Source organism: Trachinotus anak, unplaced genomic scaffold (assembly GCF_046630095.1).
Source record: "Trachinotus anak isolate AG129_WGS33_773 ecotype Australia unplaced genomic scaffold, CSIRO_AGI_Tana_v1 ptg000031l, whole genome shotgun sequence".
NCBI classification, from domain to species: Eukaryota; Metazoa; Chordata; class Actinopteri; order Carangiformes; family Carangidae; genus Trachinotus; species Trachinotus anak.
In genome coordinates, this window is record NW_027273882.1 from 4,487,383 (window position 1) to 4,504,471 (window position 17,089).

The 17,089-nt window shown below is 39.3% G+C and overlaps 2 protein-coding genes across 3 annotated transcripts in view; one reads left to right on the forward strand and one right to left on the reverse strand.

The window, feature by feature from the left end:
* The first annotated feature begins 13 nt into the window (after window positions 1-13).
* fsaf1 (40S small subunit processome assembly factor 1) lies at window positions 14-4,129 on the forward strand. Its single transcript, XM_071467431.1, has 9 exons — window positions 14-213; window positions 893-1,075; window positions 1,262-1,362; window positions 1,895-1,954; window positions 2,223-2,318; window positions 2,437-2,523; window positions 2,929-2,963; window positions 3,266-3,395; window positions 3,490-4,129. The coding sequence occupies exons 1-8, from the start codon at window positions 135-137 to the stop codon at window positions 3,393-3,395; spliced, it is 771 nt and encodes a 256-aa protein (XP_071323532.1). The 5' UTR covers window positions 14-134; the 3' UTR covers window positions 3,490-4,129.
* Window positions 3,790-17,089, reverse strand: part of LOC139612156 (tripartite motif-containing protein 67) — a 48,792-nt gene continuing 35,492 nt past the window's right edge. For both annotated transcript variants that reach the window (XM_071467426.1, XM_071467427.1), the window contains 6 exons: window positions 16,444-16,607; window positions 15,977-16,115; window positions 14,015-14,139; window positions 13,625-13,803; window positions 10,610-10,772; window positions 3,790-9,196 (listed from right to left, as the gene is read on the reverse strand). In XM_071467426.1, the coding sequence (XP_071323527.1) occupies window positions 9,149-9,196; window positions 10,610-10,772; window positions 13,625-13,803; window positions 14,015-14,139; window positions 15,977-16,115; window positions 16,444-16,607 (818 nt within the window). In that variant the 3' untranslated portion in view covers window positions 3,790-9,148. The remainder of the gene's footprint in view (window positions 9,197-10,609; window positions 10,773-13,624; window positions 13,804-14,014; window positions 14,140-15,976; window positions 16,116-16,443; window positions 16,608-17,089) is intronic.

Below are 17,089 nucleotides of genomic sequence, written 5' to 3' on the forward strand. Positions count from 1 at the left end.
ACCCCAGAGCGCGTGTCCCATGTGCTTTCATGGTTTGTTGTCATCCGTACGAGTCTCTGTTAGCTTCGGGTGCTGCTGGTAGCGGCTGTTTTTGCCCCTTTTTTTTGTACAACTGCTTGTACTTTTAGCTTAAAATGAATTCAAAGAAAAACGGAAAAGAAGACGAAGATTTTCTGTTTCTTGAACAGGTTTTGGATCAATTTTATGACTTTGGTAAGTGTAACGTTAGTTAGCTATGTGGCTAGCTTTACTAGCTATCATCCTTTTTTGGGTCTGCTGGCAAGATATTACTGCTAAATATAGGAATAATGTCGAAAAAGTCAGTACAACAGGACTGTTAGCTATGCCTTCAGCTATCCCATGTACCGTTAGCTAGCTGTCCCCAACCCCTAGCATTGCTCTTATAAAACAGCCAGGGTCAGAACATTTAGTCAAAGTGAGTCTTTTAAATGGTAAAAGGAAATCCAGTGTTTCTTAGAGCAACCTCTGGATATTTAAGGTACACAGTGGAAAGTAAGATCCGTGTATCAAGTCAGCTCACACAAGTATGCAGAAGTTTGAGCAACCCTGGGTTTGTTTTGAAGGGAAAAGAAGCAAATACAACACCTGCTGCAATCAGACAATACAAATAATCTGTCTTTACATTAAAAAAAACTAGATATGTATAATAGTTTGGGCTCTTTACAATGAGAGTTTGTTGTAACAGTAACTTTTTGTAGCAGCTAAAAGTCTGTCTATTCTCAATCGATTCATTTTTTAGCCAGTTGTCCTGCAGATCACTTCCAGTTCTGAGATAATTTAGGCTGTCTTGCACACACAGCCTGTGAAAGATCCCCTCATGGGTTTTCAGTAATGTTCAGCTTGTGTTTCTTGTTGTTGACTAATGGTGCAGGTAATGGACCAGCATCGAAAAAGAAGCTCAAGTCTCAGAAGAAGAAAAAACGAAAACACTGTGATGAAGAGGAGGAGGAGGAGTTCACTACAGTCAAGGATGTTTGCAGTGACACTGACGACTATAGAGGCGCGTGTCCTGTTTCTGAACACCAGCAGCAACAACCACAGACTGAGCAAGCAGGTAGGCAACAAGCTGGGATTGAGACTTTTAATATTCTCTATTGACGCATTTTGTTTCCAGGAATCATACAAAAATGACTTAGATAATTTGTCATGACATTACAGATGTTTAATCCTCCCATCTTCCACCACTCATTTCCCCACTCTTCCTTTTTTAAAATGGTTCAATGCATCATGTCTTACTCAGGTCCGGCCGTCCGGCAGGTGAAGCAGGTGGAGGTGGTGACGTTTCAAGACCCCAGAAAGAAACTGAAGACCAAGCAGACGCCAGCCGCAGATAAAACGCCTGTAAGTCAGAGCTGCTTTACCTTTCTGTGTATGCGTCATTAGAAAAGAACAGGCGAGACTGACAGAATTCAACTTACTCAGGTGATATGATGGATAAATAAATGTTGATTCAGGTATCAATATGGCCTTTTCTGTGGTGCATTAACTGTTTTTTTTCTGACTCTACTCTTTGTGTCATTCAGAGAAGTTTTTACTGCCCTTTCTGACTGAAGACACTATTTTATTGTTTTTGCATTTTCAGTCTAGGTATGTTGTATGATATGCTCATAAATGTGAAATTAATTCTGCTTTTCATCAGCTCACATTTAGTGTAAGAAGTAAAACCGAGGAACTGTATCACAGTTCAGTTTACAACAACTCACCTATTTGTCCAAACGCAGCACTTTTTTCATTCTGGAAACTTGTTTTTTCCAGTTGACATTTTGAAACCAAACCTCCTCTGTTTATGTTCTTCTTGTCACCATCCAGTCTTTTCACATTCCCTCTGCTCTTGTCTTTGTTGCCTTTGGCTCTGTGCTGTCCTCACCTCAAGGCCCCTCAGATAGCAGAGAAGAAGCAAAGCGACCAGCTGGAAGAAATCGATTTTGAAAAGGTGACAATTTTTATACAATTCACAGGTTTTTTTTTCCCAACCTTTATATTAACCAACACTGGTTCAAACTTTAATTCCTGCAGTGTATACAATGATTCTTCTCATTGCTTCATTTGATTCCCGTCTTGTTTAGTAGAAATTATTATTTTGTGAATTTTTATATGTGACTATAGATTGTTGCAGACTGAATTAATATAATTACCTTAGATTTAGCCCATTTACACTGTGTGACAAAGTCTTATTCTGTATTTGTGTGTGTTCACGTCAGGCTCGTCTGGAGGTCCATCGGTTTGGAATCACAGGCTATAAGAAGGAGCAGCAGCGGGTTTTTGAGCAGGACAGAGCGGTCATGCTGGGAGCCAGAGTAAGGAAACTCATGAATATTTCTCTAAAGTTCTCTACATGTCCTCAGCATCGCAACATTAACTTCTTCAAATAGCTGAGTCACCGATTAATTGACTTAATTATTATCTCTCAATCAGCCTCCTAAGAAGGACTACGTCAACTACAAGGCGCTGCAGCAGCAGATCAAAGAAAAGAAGCAGAAACCAAAGGAGGAGGTTCAGCCGGTAAGGCCTGCACCTTCAGTCAGTCTCAGGTGTTAACCAAGGCTGGGGTCTTGTTAATTTTACATATGAATAGTACACCGAGCTAAAAACAATACAACCTAATTCAGCAGTCCTGCAGCAAAGGTTATCATGTTGAAATGAACCTGTTTTAGAGAGATGTTGATTCAAATGTGCAGTCATTTTGGAGGATGCAGTGGGTGGTGCTGTTGCAGAGAGATCCTGGTATTTAGTCAACCCCTGCTGACATTAATGGAGTGGACAGAGTCATAGAAACAACAGAGAAGGCAGCTGAGTGTATATTGTTAGCTTGTTAGTTATGAGGTAATGGGAACTGTAATTTCATAGTATAATGATAATAAAATGGTAATGAAAATATAAATTCTAACCATGTTATCTTCCGTGTAGGAGCTGAAGAAAAAGAAGAAGCAGAATAATCAGAGGTGAGTGAACTGTAAATATTTCCCTCAAAAGAGTTGAAGTCAAAAGCCAATTGTCAATTGTCCTCAAATCTGGTAATTCTTATATTATAGTACATAACAATCATTATCTAAGTAGGTCTTGAATACAGAATACATCCTTCTTAAGAACAGTTCATCATAATTTGTGGACAGAAAACATAGCATAGTATTTTGTGCAAAATCTTCAAAGATTTAGCATCAAAAATTAACATGTTTATACAGGCTCTTTTGTTGCATCTCAGTGGTTGAATCCTTATATTTTCCTGTGCTACCGTCTTCCCCAGGGACAAGAAGAAGGTGTCATCTGGTTCTGGCTCAGCCCCCACAGGTCAGGTGGGGCGCTTCAAGAACGGCATGCTGATCCTGAGCTCCAAGGAGATCCAGAAAATCAAAGGCCACAAGGGAGGCAAATAGGTAAGGACTGCAGCTGAGGTCAAACATCTAATAATGACACTTAATGGGAGTGAATGTGGTCACTGATTTTAAATGTGTGTGCTTATGTTTGTAGGTGAGTGATTAAAACCTCCACAAAGGGAAAATATCAGCAAGCCAGAGGAAGACTTTGCAACTCACTGCAGGGCTGTTTCCAGCCAGACATGTAATGAAGAGGACACGAGCGAGAGCTGATTACGATGTGACCTGTGAGGCTGATTTCCTGACATCATGTGACCAGCCTTCAGTGAAATATGGGACAGTGTCACAGGGGACAGACTGCTGAGTCAGAAATGCAATTTATCGATCTCCAAACGGGACCCTGAACATCCACTATGGCAGCACAAGAACACATGAAGCTAGGGACTCTGTTGAATCATATTCCATCACAATTAATTTATTTTGTTTTATAAATGACCAAAAAAAAAAAAAAGACATTTGTGTTTCTGGTGTTTTACACTGTAGAGGTTTTAAAATTATGCAGTTACAATGCATTTTTCATATACAAACCATGTAGTCGTACAAAACATTTACAGGAGGTAAAGAACAGGACGAGGGGGTAAATATTAAAAAATTAATGTACACACAAGTTAACTCCTGGCAGAAGTTTCCATGAAGAAACACACATATAAACACTTTAAAATGGACCATGAGAAAGCAGGATGGTCTTGCCAGTGCTATATTTCTCCCTTATTAAACCCTTATGTGCACAACCTCTCCAAAGCCTCAGGAAGCTGTGTTCTAGATGTAAACATTTAGTCTTTACAGAAACCAGTTCCTTTTTCCCATTTTGTTAAAGGGAAAACATAAATGTTGATGGAAAATGGGAACAATGAAACACGACCGGTGAACTGGCAGTGTACGGCTGGGTGAGGTCACAAATTCTCACTCCGTTTCCATGAAGTAGCCTCTTGTGTTATTCATATATTTCAAGAAGAAGAACGTGAGGAAATAGGAAGCTTATCTGCAGCACATCACAAATTTCAAGCTGCAAGCAAAACTGTTTTATTTTGAAGAGATTTTGTAGCCAACAACCCTTTTTTTTAAACCTGCAAGCCTTGGCAGTCAACCAGAGACAGTATATATAATCAGTAGCCATTCAACTATTATACTGAACAAATTGAAGAGGGCTTTATACAAAAGAAAATAAATATATAATTAAATATATTTACATATTTTATAGAGAAGATTATTTTTAACTCTGCTGTTTTTTGAAGTTAAATAGCTGATTACAACAGTGACATGCTTTTTTCCCAGCACCATATGTTGAAGTTAAATTAGTAAAATATGTCACATTCATGTGTGGGTAAGTGTGGGATAAAGGGACATGCCATACAATACATCTAGACGGGAGTGACTACAAGTGAATCATATTTAATATGTGGTTTTTGTCTGCATGTGTCAAATAAAGTATTGTTTTGATATGAATTTTAGAAAGGAAAAGAAAACCCCGTTTTACCTGATGAACACTCTGACTTCCTAAACCTCTGCGACATGATGAATCTAAGCGCCTTAGTATAAGCTTTTATTCCCTCCGGTCAAGATTTGCTGTGCGCCATTTTGACATAGAACCAGCCTGCAGACATGTAACTCCAACTCAGTGCAGAAGGAGAAAAAAATGATTCCCCTGATGACATGATAGACGTCTCACTTTGCTTGTGGGCCTAAAATCTATTCCTGGTAACAGCAAAGTCAATCTCGGGGGAAGGTTTCTCTTCTGGTGTGGGAGGTGTGAGGACGGTCAGAGGGGACTGACTGACTATAGTAGAGCTGCAGAGCCAGAAAGCCTCACATGTTGCAAATGTAGCCCTTAGGGTGGTAGCTGGCAGTCTGGCACACGGCAGAAAAAAATCCCCTCTGGCACAGAGTCAGATCTGCTTTCTGGGTCGGGAGAAACACTATACGCTAATGCTGCATTCAAGTCATTTGGGAAAGATGGTGAATGTCAGTTTGCCCAAAAAGCACAGAGGGTGTTATTACAGAAGAGTGCAAGCTACTTGAAAGTCAAATATAACTATTTTTATTTGGATTTTATTTGATTCACTTGTTTTTAGCAGTACAATGAAATGTTTCATTAAACCTGCATTAACTGCTTTTTTCAGCTAGAGACAAAGCTGTGGAAGCAACACTGACATATTATCACCGTTTAAGTTTATTTGGCAATGGTTTTGTGTATTTACACATCAAGCAGACAGGGAGCAACATTAGCATTTATTTAAAGTTGTGCTTTTGTCCACCAGGTGAATTTAAGTCCAATATTCACTTTCTTTTTTTTGGTCTCCACCAAATCCTGAGGGAAATACTTGGCTCTGTAGCTGCTAAATGCTCCTCTTTCATTAGCTTGTCACAAACTGTATCTAGTGTTTGGTTTCACTGGGGTTTATAGAGCTTTTGTGCTTAAATCGGCTGCCTGTCATACAAAACAGTAAAGTTACAAAAAGCAAAACAATGAGCTAAAGGATGCTAAAATGCTCAGTGGAGCAGAGAGGAATTGCAGAGTCTGGTGATAATTCTCTCTGGATTCTGCAGCACCTTCTGTTACATTGCACAAGTCATTGGATCCATTGTTAAAAATCATAATCATCATAAAAATACAATTAATTATGGCCACTTTAAGATAACATTTCAAACTCAATTTCTGCAGACTTAAATAATAACACAATATACCTGCAGTTTGCTATTCTAGGATGTAAGTGTCATGGATTTAACATTCCAGGTAACAACTATGATTCATAAATAAATATATAATCCCATCCCTATCTCCCAAAAAGGCTCCATCATTATTCTTCAGTACTTCACCACAAATGGTAAGAAAAACAACACAACTGTACAGATATTTCCTTAGTTTACTACTCTAGAACTCTACTAATAACTAAATTATTTTAAAATAGGCGTTGTATTGAAAATAGACCTCAATAATTCCAGTAATAAATAAATACCTTTTGTAGTTTACTGCTGTACTGTATTTCTGTTCAGTCATATGGTATATTCAGTTTGTTTTGAACTGAGAATTTTACAGAATAAAGATGTGATAAGTGAGATATTATAGTAATAATAATAATAATAATAATAATATTTTGTCAGCATAAAAACTTTTAAAAATGTAAATGAATGCTATTTTATGTCCCTGATTAAATGTTTGAATATTATGAGATAGTTGTAGTATGACACGTGACACTTTGAGCTCATAAGACAAAATGTTTGTTGACATTAAAAAAAAAAAAGAAATCAGCCGTCAAGGGCATGAAAACAGTTTGCTAATATGCTCCAGCAGGATTAGATGGGGAATTACATTAATCCTGTTGTTGCCACTATTAAACAGCAGAGGGCGAGCTGTCACAGCAGTTGGCTTTAACATCACTCATTGCAAAGACAATAATCCAGTACACTATTTACAATACAGCTTCAGATATTTTGTAAACTTGTTTGATTCTTAATCCATGCTTAATATCACACATCGTAATTGTAACTCACATATCACTATTTACAGTTTGTGGCTTCCCATACACACATTATCTCAGGTCCGTCTATACTTATAGTGACTCGTCTTTCTCACACACACTTTCATAGTTGTAGGGAATAGAAATTGTTCAATATTGTAATAAAATCCAGGATTAAAGGAACCTTTCCATTCTCGGCTGCATTAAGATAAAAGATCAGATATACAGGGGCGTTCAGGTTTGTCGAAGCAATATTTCATCCTTAGTCACAGTGGTTTGGTTGAATTTTGAAGCTTACAGGCTGCCGTATCCAATCCCTGATGAGAAATGTAGCAGCAAATGTAGCTTTACCTGATGTGACTTCAAGATCATTTTCAGTTAGAAGTTTTCACATTAGAAGGTGGCTGAAGCTCCACAGAGAGACTTAGAGATGAGCACAGACTAAAATTACCATGAGACGACCACACTTTTCTCTCATGGATCATATTAGCTATCGGCCTTACAAAACAAAAAGTAAGATTAGGCTCATTTCCATCTCAGCTCAGCTTTTTCTGACATTCATCCCTCAAGGTGAAAACAATTCTTTGTGAGACTGTGTGTGTACAGAGCCTGGGAGAGGCTTCATTTTGAATAATGCAACAGGACAAGGTACAAATTGTTTGTACACAGTTACACTAACACATGACCCCAGATTTTTTTTAAATGCTACTGGCATATTTTAACCTCTAACCTCACTCCATCAGCGGTGGATCAGTCATTACAAACTCCTGCAGCCAAACATGACTCTCAGAACTTAATTTTAAATTCTAGTGGAAAAATAAGTGAAAATGTATCTGGCTGAATTTTGGGAAATGTGCACAATGTACTGCACAGATATCAACCATATTTCCATTTTCCATTATCTAACTTAGAGTACGAAAGTGAATAATGTATTTCCATAAATGCGGAAGTATTCCTACAAAAGTTTGCTGAGCAACATCATATCACATCTCTAGTAGTCAGTAAAACTTGCAATTTGTTGTCCATGTCGCTGTCACTACTGGTAGTCGAGGCTGATAAGACCCAATCAGGGAGCGACAATAGGTGTCTACATCATTGTTTCCATCGTTTCCCGTCCTGACTACAACTCTGGAGTTTTTGAACTAAAACAGGGCCAGAAAGGGCCCATTTTAGGGGCTTGAAAACTCTGAAGCAGTATGGACAGGAGGCGAAAATGTAGCAAAAGTGATTAAACTCTACAGCTATGAAAAGCTACTTGGAAATAACACAGCTTACCACAATCAAGAAGTAGCTGGCGGCAAAAGTTTGTCTCAAAAAAAAAAAAAACACAATGAAATCAGAGTAAAAAATGTGATTTTAAATGACCACTCCCAGGCTCCATAGATCTTTCAAACTGCTGAAAACTGAAATGGAATAAAGCCCAAACCCTCCCAGCTTCACCTGGGTGAGTAAAGCTCACTGACAGCAGCACCAAATGAGAGCACGTTCATCAGGAGGAGAGCATTTTATGTCTGTCAGGCTCCTAACCCCAGAAAAGAAATCATTTCTCCATTAAACTCCAACCAAGAAGGAAAAAACAGGGAAAACAGAGAAGGCAGCACTGTTGGAGCCATAACTGGGATAAAAGTGTGCACTGAAGGTTTAGCTTTTCAATATTTCAAGAGCAAAACAACCCGCAGTGCCACTATAACTTCTACAAAAGGCTCTCTTCATCTAGTTTGAGCTCGCAAGCTGTAAACACACCTGAGAGAGAAATCATTTCTCCCTCGGTTTTCTGCCCCTGAAAGCACCTTGTTGCTGTAGACTTTCTAAAATGATGGTGTCATTTTCTGATTGTATATCTTACAATCCCTTGTTACAATTTTTAGCACAAAACTATTTTACTGCACAGTGTAGAAGTCTTTACCGTTGATTTGGTCGGAGTGAGATGGTCGATAAGTTTGGTTTCAGGCCTCGAGGAGAAACTTCAGGCTGTATTTTCCTTCTTGATGAAATCACTGGAATGGTACAGGCTGGGATAATAACATAAGTGTTGTTAGTATGCTGGAGGTCACAGGGCAAAAGCTTGGGATGTGGAGAAAGTATGGCAATCCACAGTCACTTCAGTCACATCTGCAGTGACATCCACTGGATTCAATCCTTGTATTTATGGCCAATAATAACTCAGATTTAGTCCTTCGTCCCAAATGATCCGAGACAGAGAGGATAAAGTCCATGTGGGAGCAAACTGAGGCTGCGTATATATGACATCGTATGTTTGTATCCAGGGAATGCTCAGAGAGGAGGAGGGAGCTCCTACTGTTTGATATTCTTTGGCACCTCCAGGCCAGTCAGTAAGGTCACCTGAAACACACAAACACTCAATGAGATCACCGCTGAGTTGAGGCTGACGACCGACCATGAAAAGATCAGACAGGCTACATAAGAGTTTCATGTAGAGAAGACGCATCCGACCACTTGAGTTTCCGAAACACACCTGACAATTACTCCAGATCACACACACAATAATGAGTTGGACTGAGGTAACAGTCACTCGGCAGCAAACTGGATTTAACCACACTCAATAATCGCCTGAATTTTGGGGATTTATTTCACATCCATTTGGAGTTTTTAATTAGGAATGGATTTAGGGAACCTTCAGTTTCCAACTCTTTAATACACTTCATATTTTTAGGGATGCATCAGGTCTTCAGTAGAATTTTTAATAATGTAGTTTTGCAGATTTATAAATCTATGACTCTGCTACAGTGCATCTGTTTTCCTCTCTGTGTGTATTTTATGTGTCTGCCCTGGAAGAGGGAATGTTTTCTTATCTGAGGCAAGGTCTAAAGATGAAGGGCTGTGAAGCTCTGAGACAAACCTAAGGAATTATTATGTGATTTGAGTGAAGCAGTTATCAAGTTTCAAGGATAAGGGCGATTTGAGCGAGCAGTGGTGCAACAATGCTGCCTGAAGTCACTCAAATATTCACAGTTTTTTACTGATAAGAAAGAGAAAAGATGATGTTTTACACCAGCTGATGGGCCTCTGGTTGTAAACACTTAAAAGGAGCTAAAAACGTGTGTTGGAAAAAGCTCAGTAAGTGGTTCACTACTCTCAAGAGCTCCACTTTAAACTCCCACGTCCAAGTTCAGATGTAACAAACACAACTTGGTGCTTCATTTAAGAGCTTTAGGTCCTTAATAGCAGCAAAACAGACAGAGAAGAATGCACAACAGTCCTGTGTCTGATGTTTGCTATTTATTATCAGTCGATATCTGATGTAAGAACCTACTGATATGATGTCTTCAAATGGCTTGTTTTGTCTGACCAACAGTCCGAAACAGGAAACATTCAGTTTATTAGGATATAAAACAGAGAGAAGGAGCAGGGACTCACATTTAAGAGGCTGGAAGCAGCAAATCTTTGACATGTTTGTTTGATTAATGAGTTCAACTATTCATCATTTATCAAAAGTTGTCGAGGATTAATTTTCTGCCAACAGCCAAACAATCAATCAACTGTTTCAGTTCAGCTTTTATTATTTGACAGTGTCCCCCTAAATGTATGACAATGCAATACTGAACTTTTTGAATCAGTTGTATTCAAGCTTCAGTTCACACTAACAATAAAATGTCTATAATATAATATATAATAAAAGGTCTTGGCAGCTCTATCAACAACAACTTCATCAATCAGGTCATTTGTGCCTGAGGACAGACACAGTATATACGGGACATACAGGACACACACACACACACACACACACACACAGACCTGTACGTTTCTGTTGAGGCTGACCGCAGGCACAAAGACCCCGTCCAGGTTCTCGAAGGCAGTCGGTCCATGCTGCTCCTTGTTGATGTAGAAGGTCAGAGTGTGTTTGGTCAGATCCAGCAGGACGCCCACAGTCGAGCCCCTAGTGATGCCACCCTCCGCTCTACACACACACACACACACACACACACACACACACACACACAGATAAAGATTTGTAGTGAAAACAGGACATATAGTTTAACTAGAGGAATATAAGTGCAATTAAAACAGAGGAGCTTAAGAATTTGACTCCTGGATCAAAGTCAAACTGAAACTGACCGTGGACCTGGTTTGTCAGTGGACAAGATTCAAAAATATTAATAATTTCATTCAAGAAAATGTGATGAAAACAGGCAGACCTTTAACCAAATATTGTGGAAATCTTTCACTGTTTCTTTGTTTCCCTTCAGCTCTATTAAAAATAAGTTCAAAATGGATCCATGCTTGTTACACTGACAGTGTGAAGCCTTTTTCTACGTCTACTGTTAAATTAACGGCCCTTGTCTCCACCTCCTTGTTGTCACTGTTGTTGTTGTCCCATCTCAAGCTCTACAGCGAAACCTCACTGTTACTGGCACATTCATTTCTACACAAACACCTGCGTCATGTGCGAGGCTCAGGAACGACATTTAATGATATTTAAAACACAAACGCAAGAGATCAAAATTAGTTTTATGTGTAAAATAACAGTTGATCTTTAATTTTGGTTACATTTAGCATTTTGTTGGTAAGAAGCCAGAGAATGAGCAGGAAAACATCCTCCATGTATGTTACATGGTTGTAGTGGATGATGTGAGGGCTATAACAAAGTTGTTTTGTCAGGTATTATCCCTTAAATAAAGTATAAGAGGAACTTGTATACACAGGAAGATGTTGACAAGATTGTTGTATTATTATACAGTATGACGATAGAGAGACGTGCTTGAAGTAAAGGTAAAAAATATAATCCTTTGTTTGGCAATTTAAATTTTTCATCATTTGTTTTTTCAAGCTCATCAAAAAACTAGCTTGGGAAATCAGACTATATCAGTGCTCTTGCATCTGTGTGGAACATGAACAGTTTCATTAAAAATCAAAACACAACTCCTGAAGTTGTGTTTTAATTGTAAAGCGTGTGTTTTTGCTCAGAAGCTAAGGTGTGAAATCACCTCTGTACATGTAAATGTGCAAACTGCCTCAGTTCTCTGAGCTGTGTGCACAAAGACAAGACGCAGTACCTGCCTGAGGAGTGGGCTGTGTGAGAGCTGAGGCTCAGGGAGATGAAGAAATCAATACGAGGTAAATAACAATATGAAACACAGACATGAGATGATTAATGGCATGAAAGCAAAGAGGCACAGAGAATAAATCTGTACTCTGGGTGGACCGAGGTAGAGAGAGGGGAGAAATAAAGCCAGAGGTTTTGCATATTACTGTGAAGAGTCGACTTTTTTCTTGTGAAGAAAAGACATTTTTGTGTAAATAAATGTTTAATGTGAGTTTGATAGCTTCCTTGTGACACGGAGAGAGATGGTGCAGAGAGATGTTTTGATGTCTCCTGCAGCCTGCAGTCTTCTTCTACTGCTCCCTGGTGTGTTTGTTAGTTGGTATTGTATGAGCCCCGGGGGTCCCTCTGTCATCCTGTGTATATATCATCATAGTATGAATGCGTGTGCGTTGTTGTGTGCATGCACTTCTTAGATGTGTGAGATTTCATGCAGGAGGCATAACGATGAATGGAAGAAGAGAGCGCCTCGTTACAAAGTCTCTGTCTCCTGCTGTTGTTGTTGACATACAAGTGCTGTGAGCTCAGAGGATTAATACCATTCATTTTCTAATGAGGCACACACACTTACATGTCAAACTAACTGGAAAATGTATTGGTCAACATCAGTAATAACACATCAATGAATACAACATATCAGAAAAAAGACACCTTAAGCTTCAGCTGCAGAGGTGATGAATTCTCTCAGTGAACTTTTGACTTGAGAACCACATTAATTAAAGATGATTGGTTTCTGACTCTGTAATAACCCATCAGTTCTGCACTTACACTGTAAATGAGTTATTAATAAAGTCGTATTCCTCTAGAAGAGTCCATTAGGTTATAAATTGACGCTTCACTGACGTCCCTCACTTGTAAGTCACTTTGAATAAAAGTGTGAGTAAATGTAAAAATGTAAATGGATTGATATCAACTGACTTTGGTCTGATTTTAGTTGGATTTCTTTTTCTCTTATCACCTAGCAACTCAAACATTGTTTTTTATAAATAGCAAATTACTGATCTTTAAAAAATGTAATTATAAAAGTTTATTCTTGAACCTGTTAACAGCAGTTGGTCCTTCCCCTCCTTGCCCTGCTCTCTCTCTCCTTCTCTCTCTCTCTCTCCCACAAACACACTGACAATAGACCCATCTGTCATAGTCAGACTGACTAAAAACAACAACACATTTGTTGTAATTTGTATATAGAGCGGGTCTGAACAGGGCCTCAGTGGCTGTTCTGAAGCTTTCAGCTGTATCACATGATCCTCCTCAGTTGATGGAGGTGTGCAGCTGTCATGTAGCTGTAGATGATCTGAGAGCTTCTCATCCATCTTGGCTTAAAACTTAAGATTTAAAAGGTGATTGAACTTTCAAAAGAGAAGCCCTGAAAATGCTAAAGGGGAAAATGGAAAACAAAACATCTACATAGTTGAAGACTTCAGAACAGCTACAAAGAAGTGTTGTGTATCAACATGTTGATGTAAGTAAGTATTTAGTTTTAAGTTTTACATTTTTAGAGAATGACACCAAAGGATGTGAGGAATGAATCTCAAGTTATTGTTTGTGTTCCTGCAAACATCAGTGTGCATTCAAAGGGACTGATACCTAATTTTTTGTTGAAAGAAGTATTTAGTGTACGTGTGTGTGTGTGTCATACTGTAGATATGATGCACACACATACTCTAAATACATAAATAACAGAGTGGTCACATAGAGTGTACACCTACCTGTTGGTGTGGGAGTTATTGTGCATGAACCAGGAGCGGTTGTTGTCCACATACATGGCCCACGCCTTGTCGTCCTTCCCTAACATCATGTCTTTCATGGTGTTGATCCTCGCCACGCCAAACGCAGGGTCTGGGTGGTTGTCATAGCGATCGATGCAGACCTCCCAGTAGTGGATGCCCTGAAATTCAGGGAGAAATTGAATAAATGTTATTAATCTTCAGTGTGAATCAGCCACTTCCTCATGAAAGACAAAACAGTACAGACAAGTATAAATGTGATCCACTATAAAAAGGCCAATCACCAGAGATATGAAACCATAAAATAGTTGATAAATGTGATCATCATCATATCAATATTCCCCTCAGATCCAAATGTGTGCGAACATTCACCTTAGAGAAAGCAGCAGTTCCCAGCACCACGCGGTCATCGTAGCTGTTACAGGTGACCGTCTGGTTTTCATTGGACAGGACAATGTCCCGATGAGCTGAGGAGGGGTCGAAGGTGAACCAAGCCACTGAGACAGGAAAACAACAGTCAGTCCTAATGCTACATTTGCCTGCTAATAATCAGGTTTTGAATAGAGAGTTATTAAAAGACACAAAAGAGGACATCACAAAGCATAAACATGTAGTCTGATGTGGAATTCCTTTCAAGTATTTTATCAAAATAATGATGTTAAAACAACTTTTCATCTTACTGCAAAAAAAACTACAACTATACCTGCACACATTTTGGTTTCATACTTGTGTCCAAACATACATGAAATCCATTAAAGTAGCTTTGCATTATTGTATGTCAGTGATGCTAACACAGCCTGAGCTAGATGTACTGTAGGTTTGTAGTTGGATTTCCATCCTGAACTCTGGACACATTTTGCTGCTAAACAAAAATCTGCTACATTTATTTTGATAAGAAGAAGAAGAAGAAGATGATGATTTTCCTGTTACAAAATATTTTTTATCAGTAACTTATTGTGCTATAACAAGAAAAGTTGATAGATTGGAACAAGAAAAAAAATATTTTCGTCAACTCACTGTCGTTCTATCCAGACATTTTACACTAATTATGGTTAAGGACATTGAAAGAACGTATACTAATCTTTGTCAACGTCTGAATTGTTTCGCTTTGATAAGCAAGAAATAGTTCAACTTCAGACATTTTCAAAGGCTGTACCTGATATCCCCAACATGCAAAAGTCTTAACTATGAATGAACTTTAGTTGGTATTTTAGATTAACAGTAAAATATGATTCTTCATCTTTATCTTGTGTCAGTGTCAAATATTCCCAATGTGAACTTGTGCAGAATGAACAGCTTTTTAAAAAGGAGTTTTACATTTGTCTGTGGGAACATTTCCTGAGCTAATTCAAACAGCTAATCCACATTTTATTTATTTCCTACTACTAGAATATATATTATATTGGATAATACAAGTATTAACATTTGGTTTCTTCCACACAGACTCTGACTCTGTAAGGAAATCCATGTCTAACAATTTTGGCAGGACATAAATGTGTGAAAGGAGGAGGAAGGGTGAGCGAGAGGGAGAGAGGGAGAGCAGGCAGGAAGAAAGATGACAGAGAAATAAAAAGAGGACGGGAGGGGATGAACGGTTATCAGTCAGAAAACAGACTCTAATGCCCATTGTTTTTGTGGCTGGCAAAGAGAGACTCTGTGTGTGTGTGTGTGTGTGTGTGTGTGTGTGTCTGGGGTAACCCTCGTCCCACTGTGGTTATGGAAGATTTCTCTTCCTTATTGTTCTTGTCCACTCCTCCCCTCTCTTCTCCTGTTCTCCTTCACCATTTTTTCCTGTCCTCTCTTTTCTGTTCCTCCTGTTTCCCCACCTGCCTTTCTCTCCTCCTCCCCTTCCCTTTCTTTTCCTTTTCTGTCCTCTCCTTTGCCCTTTCCTTCCCTTGATTTTAATTCTCATCCATCTTTTCTTCCTTTCCTTCCTCTTCTTTTCTGATTATCTTTTCTCCTTTCTACTCCTCTTCTTCCCCTCTATTTCCTTATTTTTGCTTTATTTTCTTTCTGTCCACTCCACTCCCCTTTTCTTTTTCTTCTCCTCTCCTCTCTTACATGTCTTTTTAATCTCTTGCCTTTACCTTAAAAAAACTCCAGCCTCTTTGTTGTAATACAGAACAAATGAAATTACACGATGATTAGAAAGACCAACACAAACACAACTGTTCTGTGGAGAAACAAGACAAACAACAGAGACAAAACAAGAGACACTGTCCTTTTATGTTGAAGCCACTCTGTGCCAATTTGGCAAGCTGGAAGCAAAGCTAGGACACACGCACACACACACACACACACACACACACACACACACAAACACACAAAGCCTACCATCAGAGGTCTTGAGCACAACTGTCTTGCTGTAGGGCCCCACACCGATGGCATTGTAGGCTTTCACCCTGGCATTGTAAGCGCTGTTAAAATGGAGGCCGTCAACCGTACACACAGTCTCCTTCCCCACATAGACCTCCTGAGAGAAGACACCAACACACACACTTTAGCATCATCACATATGCAGGTTAAGTGCATGCATTTACGTATTCTATACAGCCACTGCTGTATAAACTCATCATCAAGTATTAGTAATTACAAATGTAGGTCAATTAGTCAGACACTTAAAAAGCTTGTTTGCTGATGATACCTATTCAACTACACACATCTCACACATATACACAACCATCTGGCTTTTGTCAGAGCTGGACAGCCTATGGATTATTAATAATAAAACTTCAAAGAGAGGGAGCTACATACTTTTACATAAAGTGTGTATTCTGAACTAGTGTGTGTGTTTCACTGACCCTGTACTGTCCTCCGTTGCCGTCGTCCAACTCCAGGATGTAGCCCTCGATGGGGTTGCTGAGGGGCGCAATCACTCTCCAGGCCAGGGTGGCGCTGTTGTTCCTGGTGCAGCACTTCTCCAGCTGCAGGAGAGGAGCCACCGGCACCGAGGGCCCGGAGTCCACTGTGAGGAGAGATGGATGGATGGATTAGATGTAAAGATTGTGGTTGGGTGGGGGGGTGGAGGTGTTGGGATTGAGAGGTCAGGATGGTGAAGAAGAAAATGTTGGCGGGAGAGATGGAAGGACGAAAGGCGGACGACAAACAGAGGGATCTGGCTGGTTGTAAACAAACTGAAGGAGGAGAGACAGGAGCCTTAATGTGGAGCTAGTGGGAATAAAATGAGCTTTAAAGGCGAAAGAGCTCCAGGTTCATTTATAGGACAACAGCTGTGGAGGCTTTAAGTAGGCTATGTGAGGACATTATGCCCACTCTAGAGGTTGCAGTGCTAGTGGTGTATAGTGTTAGACTGATATAAGCTTTGAAGTCTTGAGATAAAAACTCCCGAATGAAGGATGTACTGATTAAACCATTTAAATTAAGTTAATCACTTAAGGAAACAGGATTCTCAGCTGATTATAGGAAAAGTCAAGAAAAGAAGGAACC

What these genes read in the sequence shown, in the direction of transcription:
- fsaf1 (XM_071467431.1), top strand. Translation starts at nt 135, where the DNA reads ATGAATTCAAAGAAAAACGGAAAAGAAGACGAAGATTTTCTGTTTCTT. An exon ending in CAGCCGCAGATAAAACGCCT is followed by an intron (nt 1,363 to 1,894) that starts GTAAGTCAGAGC and finishes CCTCACCTCAAG; the next exon opens with GCCCCTCAGATAGCAGAGAA. An exon ending in AAGAAGCAGAATAATCAGAG is followed by an intron (nt 2,964 to 3,265) that starts GTGAGTGAACTG and finishes CGTCTTCCCCAG; the next exon opens with GGACAAGAAGAAGGTGTCAT.